This window comes from Sycon ciliatum, chromosome 12 (assembly GCF_964019385.1).
Source record: "Sycon ciliatum chromosome 12, ocSycCili1.1, whole genome shotgun sequence".
Taxonomy (NCBI): domain Eukaryota; kingdom Metazoa; phylum Porifera; class Calcarea; order Leucosolenida; family Sycettidae; genus Sycon; species Sycon ciliatum.
In genome coordinates this window covers 16,179,450-16,196,197 of record NC_088654.1, presented here as the reverse complement: position 1 = coordinate 16,196,197, position 16,748 = coordinate 16,179,450, and the positions used below count along the sequence as shown (strand labels likewise).

Here is a 16,748-nt window from a genome sequence, read left to right as displayed (position 1 = left end):
CGCAAAGAATCACGCGAACTTTCTTCGCGTTCCCGTAAAGCGGGATTCACAGAAGCTTTTTTGCGATGCGACACGCGATGCGACAGACGCGAAACCGGGAAAACCCCAAATCGCAGCCATGTCGCACCCCACGCAACTGCCGCAACTGGGCCATCGCAGGCCATCGCAGAAGTTGAGCTTGGCTCAACTTTTGCGATGCGATGCGATGCGACAAGCGATTTGGTGTACGATTTTGACCTTTTCTACAGCAAAGTTGTACAAAGGTGCAAGAGTTGCCTATAATTTTTCACAAGTTGTGTCAAACCGCGCAAATATCATGGTGACGTACCCAAATCAGCAAAACTTTGTCGCATCGCTGACTTCTTCTGTGAATGGTATTTCGCGAGTTCGCATCGCACGCATCCATCGCAGATCGCGTCGCATCGCGTGTCGCATCGCAAAAAAGCTTCCGTGAATCCCGCTTTACGTAAAGAAATGCTGTTCTGCTCTACGTTTCACCAAGACTGCAGGTGTCTGGGTTAGAGTCTACGGCTTCGCGTGTTTTGGCTCCAGATTTCTACGCGGAGATCGGGTTCTCTACGTTGTGGCACACGCAGAGAAAATGCGTACGGATTTGCTGGGTATCGATCAACTGCATGCAGAAAACGGCCAAATATGGAAGGGGAAATTCCCAGTACACATTCCACGTGACTTCTCTAGGTGAAACCAAGAGTACGTGGGGGGGGGGGGGGTTATGTACTCTTGCCAAGAGTACATAACCCCCCCCCCCCCCCACGTACTCTTGGTTTCACCTAGAGAAGTCACGTGGAATGTGTACTGGGAATTTCCCCTTCCATATTTGGCCGTTTTCTGCATGCAGTTGATCGATACCCAGCAAATCCGTACGCATTTTCTCTGCGTGTGCCACAACGTAGAGAACCCGATCTCCGCGTAGAAATCTGGAGCCAAAACACGCGAAGCCGTAGACTCTAACCCAGACACCTGCTCTCTACGTGATTTCTCTACGTTTCACGTATAGCAGAACCTCTCTAAAAAGAGAAAAAACTCACGTAAAATTTGACGTGTTTTACGTGAGTTGCCTGTCCCGCACGTAAGTTCATGACGTGAGTTTTTGGAAGTTTCGCTTGGTTATCCCGACCGAATTTGTGTGAGTTTCCGGAATTTTATCGAGATCTATCAAGTTTGTTCGAAGATTTGATATTTGTGCGAACTAAACCCGAATCCTTTTGAGATCGGCGTCGGAGATAGCGCCCTGCAATGGTTTGCGAGCTACCTACGAGGCAGGCGGCAGCGAGTGGTAACACGTACGTCCAGAGGTGAACTGTACGAAGCTCACAGGGGAGTTCCTCAGGGATCCACCCTCGGACCTGTGCTCTTTAACCTATCTGTACGCAAATTGCCCTCGGCAGCATCTTCCAGCATGGTGCGCCAGTACGCTGACGATGTCGCCCTGTACCTAGCAGGCCGCAACCTACAACAAACTACCGAAGAACTGGCCCGAGATGTGTGTCGTATCAGGGACTTCCTCAGTGAACGAGGACTAATCCTGAATGCCAGCAAGACCCAGTTCATTGTGTTCCACTCCAGATCGAAAAAAGTATGCTCCTCCCTCCGACTAACCATTGACAATGTCTTAATTCCACCAGCGACCACCGTCAAGTACCTTGGTATGACCTTTGACCAGCACCTGACATTCGCTGACCACATCAGTGCCCTTGAGCGAAAGGTAGGCGACAAGCTAGCTGTGTTTCGTAGAATCCGTGACCGTCTAACAATTGATGCAAAGAGAACCTTCTACTGCGCGTTCATACAGGCTCAACTGGAGTACGGTTCCAATGCTTTTTATCACAGTCTGCAGGCTGGGCAACAAGATCGCTTGACTTGCCTCAGCAACCGTGCAGTTAGAACTGTTTTTGGTTATCCAAGGTTCTGTGACATTTCTACTATTCTAGCCAGATACCACCTAGCTTCTATCTCCTTACGTTTGAGATTCAAATTGTTCGTACTTATTTACAGATCATTACATAAGGTGTGCAGCCCGCTCTTAACAGACTGTTTTGTGACTAGAGTCAATGCCACACACACAGCGTCAATCACCCGCTCGCAGGTTACTCTGTCTCTTGCTCTTCCCCCGGCTAATAACCGCTATGGCTTGTACGCATTAAGCTTCTTAGGTGCAGATCGCTGGAATTCGCTCCCTGCTTCTGTTCGTATTTGCTCCACGCTATCAGACTTCCGCTCATCTATACAAAAACATATAGGGTACCCCGTAAGAAGGCCTTAGGCCTGTGGGAATGCCCTATTAAAAATTTAATAAATAATAATAATAATCCTGCCAGGCAAAATTTCACGTCACGTCGCACGTGTAACTTAACCTCTAAAAATTACACGTAACGTGAGATTTGCACCGCGTTTTGAAAAAGGGCAAAAAACGTGTAACTTGACCTCTCTACCATCTCAACGCGTCCACGTGGGGTATTCCCATGTCAGGCTGGCGCTGGCCTACATGTATAATCCATGGGGCCCTTTGACTGGATGGAAAAGAGTGCACACTTATGGAAATGGACTGTACTACTAGTAGTACTACTAGTAGTAGTAGTACTAGTACTAGTAGTAGTAGTATGTTGTGAGTAGTGAGGTTCAGTGCATGCGTTCTGCAGTTCAAACACACTGCACTGACTCTGTACTATGTAACATTGTTACTGTAGCTGTACACAGCATACATGCACAGTTGCATGCACCCTATGCCAGGCAGCAGGATCACGGTATTATTTGTGCAGGAAGTCAAAAAGGGGAGGATTCTGATTTCATTCAAAGCCAGTTACTGTTTGTATTTTCCTGTACCGGTAGTAGCATTGTGTTGGGTTGATTTGCGGGTATTACTTGATTTCGTCATGGAGGGCATAGCATTGCCGGTGGCCCTCGCTGGCCTGGTTCTGCTGACGTCCGTCGCTAGTGAAGCAAGCTTAGCGCGCGGTAAGATTTCCAAAATATTTATTCGACATCGATTCTTGCGTTGCAGAATTTCGGACTCCACACAATAGAACACGCCGTGCATGTTCAACTCACCTTGATGAATTGAGAAGGAGGTGTCACTGTCAGTGATCTTTTCTTATGCATGAATAATGCTAGTGAGTATCGTAGAAACAAGTCTGCAGTTTGTTTAGTCAGAGACAGCGATAACCAGGGCAGCACTAGAAGAAGACGTAGGGGGTAGGAGTAGTTTATCTACAAGTATTAATTAGGCCATGGTAAAAAATAAAGTTGATTCTTAGGTCATGAGCCTGTGAAAATCGGTGCGAGCGAGCGATTTTTTATTTTATTTCCCACAATTTTTTTAATTTCCAAAGATAGGGTCACACATAATATGTACATGGTCACATGTTCATAATTATATTCAGGCCAGGGAGTAGAAAAATACGGGTATTTTACTACTCCCTGATTCATGCCTTTCGCATTGACCGTTTTCATGCGCGCATATGCATGCATAGAAATAATAATAAATCGTCGGTGCGCCGCCAAAAATCGGTGCGCGCGTACTTGAGAATCAAAGATAATTTTTACCATGGCCTTACATGAAATTTGAAAACGCACAATAGAAGCCGCTGTTGTTCTGTTGTGTTCATTATTTTCAATTCACAAGTACAAACGGGCTGGAAACCCAGCTACATGAGAGCGAATTCAGGGAATAGAAGCTCTCTTAGTTGTGGGCTTGGTTCCACAAACACAGAGATGGGTACAGGTGCGTAACACTGCCGTCACTTTTAGAGGTGGTGCGGGGGTGTCCCCGCGGGAAAATGTTTGAAATTAGGGTGGAAAATCCTGAATTCTGGGCAATTCTGGGCGAAAAAGTGGTCCGGCCGAACCCGGACCGGCTGCAACGCCTCTGGCCGGTAAATACCGTATTTCCTCGATTAATAGACCCGGTCTTTTGTTTTTTGAAGAGGGTTGGACCCCCGGTCTCTTATTTGGGCATGGTCCATTATTTGAGCACGGTCCACTATATTTTCATCGGCACATCGCTGGAAATGGTGACCCCCACCATTTCCAGCGATGTGCCGATGAAAATATAGCAGACCGTGCTCAAATAATGAAAGAAAGCACTAGCCACTACAAAAATTGTAGTTGCGCAACCTAAAATCGCGTTCTTTTTTGATCCACCACGTGCTTTCTTTGTGCGCTTGCGCAAAGCGATGAACTCAAATAAGAGACCGGGTCTCTTATTCGGGCATTGTCTACTATTTTTCCGTGAGGCCTCTAGGAGGGTCTACTATTTGAGCATGGTCTATTATTCGAGCATGGTCCATTAATCGAGGAAATACGGTAGGTCAGAGTGGCGACGTTCTGCTCAACGTTATGGGTGCGCTACGCTGTGAATCCCGGGAGCGCTCTTCGCAATACCGTGAAGTACGTGTACGACTCGTTCATGCAAGAAAATCACGTGGAATGTGTAGTGGGCATTTCCCGTTCCGAATTTGGCAGTTTTCTCACCCAGCTCAAATTTGAGTGATACACACCAGATCTGGGTATTTTCTTTGCGTGTGCTGAAGGGTAGAGAACCTCATGTCTGCGTTGAAATCCCGACACAAAACACGCGAGGCCGTAGACTCTAACCCAGACACCTTGGATTGGATTGGATTGGATTTTTATTTATAGTGGTGACTATAACAGACAATTGCCTAATAACAATAGACCCACTCGAGGGAAAGATGCAAAAAGATATGAATAATTAATATAATAGACTACCGGTATTGGATAGGTGATCATGTTCGCATTTTGCATAGCTGAAAGTCATAATTACTAGCGTGAAAAAGCAAGGCATTGGGGTAACAGTTTCTTAAAACGGGCGGAGTTATCCACACAGCGAGCTAGAGGGTGCAAATCATTCCACAGCTTAGCACATTGGAAGGAAGCGCCACCTGTTCTCTACATTCCACATAGAGCAGAACAATGCTATTGGTACTATGCATTGCTGAGCATGGCTGCAGTCTTTTTGCTGGGCAACCTTCTCCCATATTTAGCAGGTACAGTCAGCTCTAGCACAGCTGTGAGTAGCCTAGGCCTGAACACAGTTCATGACCTTTTGTGCAGGGCTGGTATTGAAGTGGCTCTCTTTTGATCGGTTGGGTGAGTGGTGCTACATCATGGCCATCCGTAGCTTTCATGCCGACTCTTGTGTTCATGCCGCATCGGGGCGTGTATTATGTGTTTCTGTGCAGGCTTTGGCGACCACCTCGATTGGAAAACGCAAGCTGACGGCCTAGCTGAGGCCAAGGAAAGGTGAGTTGGTCAGTTTTGTTGAACAACCTACTTGAAGTACCGTAGTGTCCTGTATTAAGTCCTGTCTCATAGAAGCCTGATTTTCAAGATACACTGTTGGCACATAAACCTGGTTTTAGTGTTGCCATATGTGTGAATACCTGTCTTGTATAGAAGCCTGTCTCATATAGAAGCCTGCTAAGTTTCCTGCACAACGTCATATAAGCCGTGGCTTTTATACACGACTTTATGGTATTTGGTGGCTTCAACTTGTACGGCCCTTGACTCCCTGGAATCAGTACAAGTGTGGGTGGACGTACACATGCACCCAAACAGTGATGCAATCAGAAGTGTTCAAGTTTTGTAATCTGGGGCTGTGGTTAGGAGAATCCTTCAAATAAAGTCTAAATGTAAAAAATGTAAATGTTTACATGAGGCGTTTCAGCCGGGGTCGACTTTCAACCGGCGATGAACACAGACTGACTGAAGCGTTTTTTTTACTTGCCAACATCTAAGCGGTGCGCAACATCCACGACTGCAGCATCATTAAATTTTGTTGGCGGATCTTATGAAAGCTGGAGGGGCTAGCTGCCAATGGCGTAATAACTAATATGAAGAGAGTGGGCATTAGCGAAACACTGCAGATGCTGAGTGAGAGTTGTGTTGATGGCCATGGAAACCTGAAAAATAGAGAAATTCTCAATGTAGGTACAGATTCGGTCTGGAAGAGAGTCAAAGGAAACTCTACTTGTTCTGTCTGTGCTGTGCCACAGTTAGTAGAAGCCATGTGTGATTGAATTCGGCACCTGTGCTTAGTGAAGTGACCGCAGCACCACAAACACCTAGCTCTGCATTTCAAGATGGTCATCACTGGGGCATCACAGGCTACTGTAATTTCACGAATTTTCGGTGTACTTCTATTTTCGGTACTTTCGGTGCGTCTGTTTCATACCTAAAATTTGAATACACCGAACAAACACTAGCACACCTAATCCAATAGGGAACTGCTTCTCTGTACCTACATTTTCTGTTCACACAACCTGGCCTTTTGCCCTCATACCGAAAATATTGAGCACCTAAAATTTCTGAAATTAGAATATCGGGGAGTGGTACGACAGGGGTGGGGGTGTCCCCGGCGCGAAATAAATCCGATTTTTCGGCCAACATGGCATGTTCTGGCGCTCTACATGCGCTCTGGGCGGACCATCCTGGACGAAAAGTGGTACGACCATGGTTGTCCTGATCGTACCGTGTGTGACGCCCCTGCATTATGTCTGAAATTCTTCGGGCATCGCCATGAAACAAGGGTTGTGTCTTTATTTGTTTCCTGTCCTGTTCGTTAGCGGAAAGCCGATAATGATGCTGATCCACAAGTCATGGTGCAGTGCATGTAACGGTGAGTCGTTGTGAAGTATGCTACACATCCGTGTGTGTGTGTGTGTGTGCGTGCATGCGTGTTGTGTGCGTGTGTGTGTGTGTACGTGTGTGACGCCATCGTTTGCTGGAATGACCGTATTTTCCAACGCCCAGCTGCTCGAGTGGTGGGGTGACTCTGCGACTATCGCCACAAAGCTACAACGTCGACGTCTCGAGTGGCTGGGCCATGTCGTCCGCATGAACGACATGCGATTGCCCAAGCAATCACCGTACGGCACCCTGCCATCTTGTCGCCCGGCACATGGCCCACGTTGGCGGTCCAAAGACTGTACTGTGAAGGACCTCCGCTCACGAGACCTTGAAGCGGACTAGTACAGAGTGGACAGAGTGGCCTGTGACTCTCGCCCGGACTGGAGGTTGGCTTACACCTTGGATGCGCTGGATCCCCCCCCCCCCCCCCGTACCACCACCGGTGACTTGCTGCACATGCGCCCGGCATTTCACACGTCAGGGCGACCTTGCCAGGCACAAGTGCACGGCTGAACGGCAAAGGCCGGTTTCGGAGCAGAGAGGTGTATGTCAGTGTCTTCAGTGTCACCGTTGGTTCTGCAGCCACTTTGGCTTGGCTGTGCAGCGTTGCTCTGCTTCTAACTCCTGCCCAGCGCCGATCGCATCAGCTGCTGTTGCCACCGTTGATGCTACCGCTCGGATTTGCTGCAGTGCTCACTGTGACATCTGCAATCGTTGTTTCCGCTCAGCCCAGGGAAGCAAACGACATCTCTGTTCAAGGCACGGCCATCGTCCAACGGCTAGAGAACGGGACAAGTATCTTGCGTATATGTATCTGCTCTCGCCGGTTCCGACCAGTCTTGCATTTGGAGCGCCATCAGGTGGCTTGCTCCTTCTCTGTCTCTGCTGCCCCTCCGGGGGCCGCGTGACCCTAGTGCTAGTGGTTCTACAGGACAGGGCAGGACACGTGTATGTGTGTGTGTCCGTGTGTGTATGTGTGTGTGTGCGCGCGCGCGTGTGTGTGTGTGTGTGTGTGCGTGTACCCGAACCGTGAGAAACAGTGTTGTCATTAGTGTAGCCGAACATGAAACATATGGAACCCTTTCATTCCTACTGTCTATATATCGGTTGCTAGCAGATTATGTACCGTATTTTCCCGAGTATAAGCCACACTTTGAACACTCAAAATTCACACCTGAAAAAGGGGGGTGGGTGTGCGGCTTATACTCCGATGATCAAATTAAAGGTGATAAATGGGATAGATGTCTGTATTTTGTGGCAAAGACATAGGGATGGGGGGGGGGGGGGGTTGGTGCGGCGTATACCCCGGAAACACGGCAGCTGAAACAAGCAGATAAGACGTACCTAGAGCTAGAGGCTTATTCTCCCATGATATTGAAATTGGCAATAGGGTAATGATCGGCAGTGTGGTCGACCTGGGGCGGCCTACAACCTTTCAGTAGCTGCCGGGCTCCGGGCCTGTGTAGTGGAGATCAAACCAAAAGTAGAGACAGTCACTTCATCAGCCTTTCAAGCTTTACCTGTCGTCGGTACCCAAATCCTGCCAATGTACAGTGCTGCTCAATGGAATCCGACTCGAAGTTCACAATCTGCGCCACGCACATTTCGGCCCCTGCGGCCCTGAGCTGTACGCACTAGCAAAGTGCACGCACTCATCATGCCCCCAGCATGTGCAAGTGACGTTTCCGCACGGGGGAACGAAAGCGCGGGAACTGCGACTTAACAACGATAAACAAGTCAAAAAAGGACAAAAATATGAGTTTTCTTTGGACGGCCGGCACTGACTACGAGCGCAGATCAACTAGAGCGCGTGCCATGTGGCTGATGATGTAACCAAGATCATTTCGCGGCGCTGGTTCTGAACTTCGGGTTGCATTTCATGTAGTAGCACTGTACTTATAGGTTAAATAATGTTCCGAATTGTTGTCTGTTGTTTATCGTTTGCAGCGTTGAAGAAGGAGTTCCAGAATCCTAATGATGACATTGACAAACTTTCGAAACACTTTGTGCTTGTGAACTTAGAGGTGAGAGATGTTGTGTGTTGTCAGTAGCTTCCTGAAAACCAGGTCAGTAGAGTACCGTAAAATTCCGTTAAAAGGCTCCGGGCGTATACTTTGCAGAGCGTCAAAAACCGGGCGTATATTTGGGCATGGGCTTATTTTAGGGCATGGGCGTTATTTCGGACGTAATCTGCAGAAGATCGATCTATCAGCAACCCACTAATTTCAGTGAACCACCATTCACACTGAGCGCGGTACAGGTACATCAAACCACAGCTGGAAATGGGTCGTAACCAAGAAAGTAGCGATAAATTATGGATTTGATACCGGGTAAACCACTTGCTATGGTAAGGACAAGGCTGCGTGCAGTTGGATGGCACGCACTCGATCTACAACAGTTACTGTTCTACAGTTTGTACGCGCACGCACACTCGCGCGCTGGTCATTTTGACTCCACTTTACGCCCTGGGCTTATTTCGGGCATGGGCGCTAAAACGGACTAGTTGTGTACACCGCCTAAAACTGGGCTTATTATCGGACATGGGCGTTATTTAGGGTGGGCTTATTTACAGAATTTTACGGTACTGTACCTGGTTGAGAGGGTGTGTGGGCCCCGTTGAGCGGGTGCATTGACCCGGTTGATAGGGTGTGTAGACCTGGTTGAGAGGGTGCGTTAATCCGGTTTGAGAGGGTGTGTAGACCCGGTTGATGGGGCGTGGAGCCGGTTGAGAGGGTGTGTTGAACCAGTTGAGAGGGTGTGTGGAGCCGGGTTAGAGGGTGTGTTGACCTGGTTGATAGGGTGAGTTGACCCGGTTGAGAGGGTGTGTGGACCCGGTATAGAGTTGACTCGGTTGATAGGGTGCGTTGACCCGGTATAGAGAGTGTGTGGAGCCGGTTCAGAGCGTGCGTTGACCCAGTTGATAGGATGCGTTGACCCGATTGAGTGGGTTTGTGGACCCGGTTGTGTGGGTTTGTGGACCCGGTTGAGAGGGTTTGTAGACCCGGTTGAGAGGGTGTGTTGACCCGGTTGAGAGGGTGCGTTGACCCGGTTGAGAGAATGTGTGGACCCGGGTGAGTGGGTTTGTGGACCCGATTGAGAGGGTGCGTTGACCCAGTTGAGAGAGTGTGTGGACCCGGTTGAGTGGGTTTGTGGTCCCAGTTGAGTGGGTTTGTGAGCCCGGTATAGAGAATGTGTGGACCCAGCAGGGAAGGTTTGTGGGCCCGGTGGAAAGAAATCAGGCCTGTTGAAACTTGAAACTGACCTGATTGAGATAGGGGGTACTTGATCTGTACCAGCCTTTGTTCACCTAAGCAAATCTGGCGTACAGCCCACAGGGGGCATCGGCCCCCTCCCCTCCCCCCCCCCCCCCCCCCCAATTTTGACCTAGGTTCAGCATCCAAATTATGGCCATGAATGACATGCCATCCTACAAATCCGGGCCATGCACCCCCCCCCCCCAAAAAAAAAGGGCGACCAGTTTTGTACTTTTTTGTATTTTGTATTTGTATTTATGGATTCTCCACAGGCCTTAACCTAAATCGAGGGAGTCTCCGTTACACCCCAGCTCAGCGGTACTAGGTGCAGTACCCCACGTGCATTTTCATGATCGAACCCCCCCCCCCCCCCCCCCCCCACCACGCACACCCCCATCTCATTCCTCTGAGTCTCCTTTTCCTGTCCAGGATGATGAAGAGCCGCGCGAGGAGAAATATGGTCCTGACGGCAAATACATTCCTCGCATTCTTTTCCTCCGTGAGTGATGCTCAACTCCAATTTTTGGCTTTCTTGTGCAGAAAAACCTGTGTTTGCTGTACCCTATATGGAGCGAAACCCTGTAGTGGCCGAACAAGTTGTCATGCACCGAAGTGCTGTGGACTGAGCGTGCATACCGGGATCAAGCGGTATCCTGTCATATTAGGACAGTTTCCGCTGCACCAGTGGCGTCCGAATATAGCTGATTCTATAATACCTTATCTCATCTTTCTTGAGAAATCTTGCCGGTTTGCATCAAGGTATCTGACTTTGTGCGAAGCTCTCAGTATTTTCATTATTATTATTATTGCAAATAACGCTGAGTAATTACACAATGTATAAAACCAGCATTTGCCAAACGGAAGGAAGAATGAGGAACGAGTGGGAATGAGGTGCTTATACGCATGCATCTGCAGAATAGGCGAAACAGAAAATATCAAAACAGTCCTAAAAAATAAAGGGTCAGCAATTTACTTCAACAAATAAAACTCGAAAAACTGCTGAGTACTGTGCTGTAATAATGTATTTTCATACAGGGTGAAACCTGTGTGGTGGTGTTCTAGTGGCTAGACTTCATAGTATTTGGGGCTGGCCAGTTACATTGATTGGGCTTTAACGGTGAGATGTAAACAGCTTGCTGTCCGTAGAGCTGAGTAACAGTGATGTATGTGTACGAGTTTGCTCTTATTGGTGTGTGTGTGTGTGTGTGTGTGTGTGTGGGTGTGTGTGTGTGTGCGTGTGTGTGTGCATGTGTGCGTGTTTGTGTGTGTGTGTGTGCGCGCGCGTGCGTGTGTGTGTGGGGTTTAATAGCCAATTGAGTCATCTTTCCGAGTTTCTTTTGAGTCTCTCTCCCCTCTGACCCACGTGACCAGTTTTGGCAGTGAGCAACAAGTACAAGTATGTGCGTGCGTGTGCATGTACTTCGAAGTACGTTTATGTGTGCGTGCGTGTTTGTGTATGTTTTGCTCACAGATAGTGATGGTGAGCCAGATGTGGACATTCAAAATGTAGAAGGCAACCCAAACTACGTTTACTTCTACTCCCAAGCCAGTGAAGGTCAGTTTCCACCTGGCATATTGTCTATCTCTGTCTCTCTCTCTCTCTCTCTCTCTCTCTCTCTCTCTCTCTCTCTCTCTCTCTCTCTCTCTCTCTCTCTCTCCCCCCCTCCTTCTTTCTCTTATGGAACAATCACTGAATTGTAGAAGCTTACCAGTCTACCATGTGGAAAGTTCCAGCAGCTTCTCGTGTGCTCTTCACGGCAGACCCGAACTAGGCTTGGCCTAGTGAAGTCAGTAGGTAGTGTTAGCTGCCAGCATCAAATCTCCTCTTGGTTGGTTTGTTGGTTGTGTTCATTTGAGTTCACAAACCGAACGGACTGAAGATATCCAATGACAAGGAAGCGAAAGAGGTCCAAGTAACCCAGGCATGGGAAAACTTGGAAAGGAGACACAGACGAAAAGAAAGTATGGAATCTCTCCTCTTCAAGGACATCCAGAATTTTCCTGGCATGGTTGCATTACCACCCTCTTTCATCAGGTCTAATCCATGGTCATGGTCAAGCCCTCAGATAATCAAAAAAACAAAATACTGTTGGAGAGCCGTCTATATTGTCTCCTTTCAACTGGATACTATTAAATTTCTCTTGCCGTGCGCCTGTGTTCATGACATGTGTCTGCTGCGTCTTCCTTTGTTCACTACTCTCTGCAGTGACTGCATCCATGAAGGAGGCGCTGCGGAAAATGCCACCAAAGGACTACAGCCCCCACACAACCGAGCTGTGAGGACACACGAGCCGGCCGAGCCATGGAGTTGTCCAACCTCTGCGTCTTATTATCACGGGACTGGGGTTGGTTGAAGCTACTGTTGTCCTTCATTGTACATAACTATCACCTTCGAAGCATGGACGTGATAAATATTGTATAGTGTTTTCGTTAATTTATCTAGGGAAATTCTACCTGCTGTGTTCTATGGAATACTTTGATGCGTGCATTTCTTTCCAGTTTCAAATCTGTTGAAATTGAATCCTTCAGATTTATCAAATCGGAGTACTTTCGGATTTAACTAAGCCCATGACGTTCATGTGTGTGTGTGTGTTTGTGTGTGCGTGCGTATGTGTGTATTGTGAAGGGGACTATTTGGTGTGTATCAGAGGGGGGGGGGGGGAGTACATTTGTGGATGTAAGACATGTGTGATAACCTCGAACTATCAAACCCAAGCGCGGCCCAGACCAACAAGCCGTGTGCAAGCAAGCCGTGCTATGGTATGGCGTGTGTCATCGCCGGGTCAACGGCTCCAAGGTCTACTTGTCCAAAGGTGGAATACTAGTGTTCAGAAATCAAGTTCTGGGTCAAGTAATTGGATTTCTTCTGTCTTTGTGGTCCACTTTTACAACAATAACACATACATGTACATACACACACACATACACCTCTGCCCTTGACCTTGACATTTTGACACTCATCGGCAGAGCCGCTGATAGCGATGCTACGGCAGAAGCCGTGGCAACTTGTGCTGGGATGGCACCATTCGACAGCTAATACTTGAAAGGCTGAAGAATCATTGACCATCACTATTCAGCGTGGTCTACACTGCACAGCAAGAGTATAATAATTATTCCCGTAGCTATGCAGAAGACGTTACTTCAGTAACGTCTGGCGCTAGCCAGGGTCCACACAGCTTTAATTTGGTGTTTGTTTGTTTGTTTGTTTGTTTGTTTGTTTGTGTCACGCCTGGCGCTATCCCGTATCTGTCCCGTACTGTACCGTACCAGCAAAGACAGCTGGCCACAATGTTTTTGTTTGTTTGTGCCATTGACATGCCTGGCGCTATCCCGTACCTGTCCCGTACCATCAAGAGTACGGTACCATAAAGAGAATGAGTACTAGTATATATGCGAAGTGTATCGGGGGATTGCATTCAGTGCAGTAACATTTTGTGTGGATTTGTGTGCGAGGCCGAGATCCCACTAGCAGGCAGGCTGGGCCGCCTGTCGACCAGCCCGGGAATCGCATGTAGGCCGATAGCATAATAGTTACAACGTATATACAGTCATGTAGATGTATAGCAGGGTTGTCATATTATGTAAACGACTCCCTGCTGTATGAGGAGATTTTCTGGAAAGAAATACGAAGTAGGGAGACGAGTGAATGCAATCAGAATGGATGTTAGTTGCCGTCAGTATAATAAGAAGAAGAACGCCCGTGATCGGCAGAGTCAGCGCCGGTCCCAGGAAACGTCAGGACAGACATCCCGTCGACTCCAGAACGCCCGTGATCGGCAGAGTCAGCGCCGGTCCTATAGCTATGCAGAAGACGTTACTTAAGTATCTCATTGAACCGTTTTTGCAATACAATGATGCACCCAATCAAAGGAAAAAGCTTTTCCATCAGTTCTGACAACATACACGATGAGCTAGGCAACAAAGCATAGCGCAGGGCCCTGAGCTTTCAAGCTCTCTCGTTATTATGAACCCCCTTTGAAGTGGGCAACTCTGCATAGCAGTTATGGGGTCTCCGACGACTGAGAAAACTCACATCATGTGTCTCACTACGTACTACAGTGCTGGCAACTGAAATCCGACCCCCCCCCCCCCCCCTAGCGTCTCGTACGAATCGCTAGCGCACCGCTAGGGGGGGGGGGTCGGATTTCAGTTGCCAGCACTGTACGTTCAACTAAGGATTTTTTTTTTTTTTAACTAAGGATAGCGTGCGCGCAATCCGAAAATCTGCCATGATTATGCTGGCGAGTTGCATACGCGCAGTGAGTTTCTGCCAGGGAGTACTTTTATTATTACTCCGCTGCTCGCTAGAAACGGGCTGGAAACGTACAACTGGGACACTGCACCACGTGATGTGAGTTTTTGCCGTTGGCGAACCCCATACTCCATAGAAAGGGTACGGGTGTCAGGAGTATGTATTTGTGCAGGCGTTGTGGCCGGAAGTTTTCACGGGTATCAGGAGTTGCACACTTTTTAGTTGGGCTGAAACGATTATACCGAATACTAGTAATCGAGTACTCGTTTGATAACTCTAACGATCGAGCAATCGTTTAGATTACCGATTTACAATTACTTTGCGTCTTTTTAATTTTTAATTTCTTATACGCGCAGTGCATGCAGCGCAGAGCCCCCCCCCCCCCCCCGGTACGAAGTGATTTGGCAATTTTTTTAACATTTGGCATTTTTAACAAATGTGTAAAATGTGCTTTTCTTCTGCCTGTTTCTCTGCTCCGGATGGCTGTCTCGAAACATGGGTGGTGGCAAATGAGAGCCAGTTTATCGTAGATCAACATTGAACATTTGGTGAATACAATTTAATTCTCCCTGCCACGTGGGTATAACTAGTGGTGGGTGCTTTGCCATTATTTTGGTGTAAAATGTGTAAAATAATCCCCTGAATGGACGAGGAGGGCAGTGAGTTGCTTCCGCAGGGCTTTTGGACGACGTCAGGCCGTCTTGCCATCACTAAACTCTAAAGACAAGAATGAAGAACAGTAGGTAAAGGAATACACTCTGAGAGAACGAAAACATGGCTGCAATGCAATGCTACCTATCCAATTCTACCGTATGACACGGCCACTAGTTACAAATACAAAAACACGGCTTTCGCAGCATACAATGCAGTTGACAGATTAATTTTTCATCCACTAGCAATCCTCGAAGTGATATCTATCAACTTCAGAACATTGATGACCGAATATCCCAGTTTGTGATGCCATTTTACAAATTTGTTAAAAAATGACACACCAATTATTCGAATCCTGAGAATACTATGAAAGTAGGACATGATTCAAGACACTTCCCAAAGTGGGATCATTCCCATTTTTTGAGACAACGGGCATGAAGGATAGCACTTTCACTTGCAACAATTCATTTGGCCGTAGCTTGCCTATAGGCTAGCGCCTACAGTCCATTTCAAAACTATACGCGTGAACTCATACGTACGAGCCGTACGTACTGTAGCGCACGACAGCCGTGAGTTTTGCATGAGTGTTTTCTGGTTTTCAGATGTGTTTTTCAGGTTTTTCAGGTTTTTCTTCGTCGCCGCGGGAAATACAAAAGATGCAAAACACGCAAAGTCGCAAATGAAAAGGTGTGGGGAAAGTCTCAAAAGAAATGAAAGTCTCAAATGAATCTTCTTCTTGTTTGCATTTTCTGAGTGCCTGACTGTAATGGCTTCCAAGGCCCGTAAGAATCTCAGTGATGCCGAGAAAGATATGATTAGTCGTGTTCATTGTTTCTTCGAACAAGAGCTGGATTTTGATTGACGCTTGAGTATCCGAAATCCTCGTCGTCGAACTCACCTTGCAACTGGCGTGAGTGAAACCACTGTCACTCGTTGTGTCAGGCGAAGGGAACAGGGAGGCTCAAATCAAATCAAAAAGAGAAAATATAATTATCATCTCTACTGTATTTCACCCAACAAGATCCAAAACATGCAGAAAAGAAGAGAAAAAAGGCAGGAGGCGTGATGGGATTCGAATGCCCCACACTTGTACTGGAAATCACGGATCGAAACCACGAGGCTACCAGGACCCGTACAAAAATGCACCCGCGATGGTCTGGCAGCACTGTCTCAGCAGGAGCAAAAATCCTAAACAAACTGGTCAAACCCTTAAAACAAACTGGTCAAACCCTTCAAAACAGAAATTACATGTAAAACCGGAAAACCTGGCCTAAAAATAAACTTCAATTGTAGCGAAAACAAAGTATATAGCCAGAATTGTGAAGCGATGCAGAGACGGAATCTGGAGAAAAAACTAAAAATATTTAAATAAATCCCATCGAATTTTGCAAAACACTACGCGTCTATAGTTTTGAAATGCACTGCAGAAGTGGCTGAAAAAACGTCATTAACCATGCCTAATCACCTCGTAGTACACAGTCACAGGTGACAGGACGAAATACTACACACTGCACGCGCGACTCGCCTTGTAACCATGGTAATATGCTGTCAAAATCGAAAAACAGACCTAAAAAAGTACAAGTAAGTTACAAGTACAACTACACAACTGTAGTACACGTGTAGTGTAGATCTACAGTAGGGAGGTTTAGTCCCACGTAATCCGTGGGTACTTTACGTGTGTGTATCACGTGATACTCAGTGACCCACGTACAGACGTTTTCTGAATCACGACATACCGTGTATGGAGGCTCACCCACGTTCCGCCAGAACGTGGGTGAAAATCAGAATTGAGTGCATTGTGCAAGCTGTGAGGGTGCTCAGCTGAAGAAGTTTCCGAAGTACGAAATCAAAATACTGGATGAGCTTCTTAAGCTTAGGCCCGGGTAGCTTCGTCTTTGACCAGGTTTGGGCCTTTCGCTTCATGA

General features: G+C 47.5%; 1 protein-coding gene across 1 annotated transcript; it reads left to right on the top strand.

Annotated features, from left to right (window-relative positions):
* Positions 1 to 2,788: 2,788 nt before the first annotated feature.
* On the top strand, positions 2,789 to 12,480 carry LOC135828869 (thioredoxin domain-containing protein 12-like). The gene is made up of 7 exons (XM_065341299.1): positions 2,789 to 2,976; positions 5,220 to 5,280; positions 6,603 to 6,655; positions 8,614 to 8,690; positions 10,350 to 10,419; positions 11,392 to 11,475; positions 12,127 to 12,480. Exons 1-7 carry the CDS (start codon positions 2,895 to 2,897, stop codon positions 12,198 to 12,200), a joined length of 501 nt encoding a protein of 166 aa, XP_065197371.1. The 5' UTR covers positions 2,789 to 2,894; the 3' UTR covers positions 12,201 to 12,480.
* The last annotated feature ends 4,268 nt before the right edge of the window (positions 12,481 to 16,748 follow it).

Excerpts from the sequence above, each read along its gene's own strand:
- LOC135828869 (XM_065341299.1), top strand. The coding sequence starts at position 2,895 with ATGGAGGGCATAGCATTGCCGGTGGCCCTCGCTGGCCTGGTTCTGCTG. Across the intron at positions 10,420-11,391 it reads TCCTCGCATTCTTTTCCTCC|ATAGTGATGGTGAGCCAGAT; the intron begins GTGAGTGATGCT and ends TTTTGCTCACAG. Across the intron at positions 11,476-12,126 it reads CTACTCCCAAGCCAGTGAAG|TGACTGCATCCATGAAGGAG; the intron begins GTCAGTTTCCAC and ends TACTCTCTGCAG.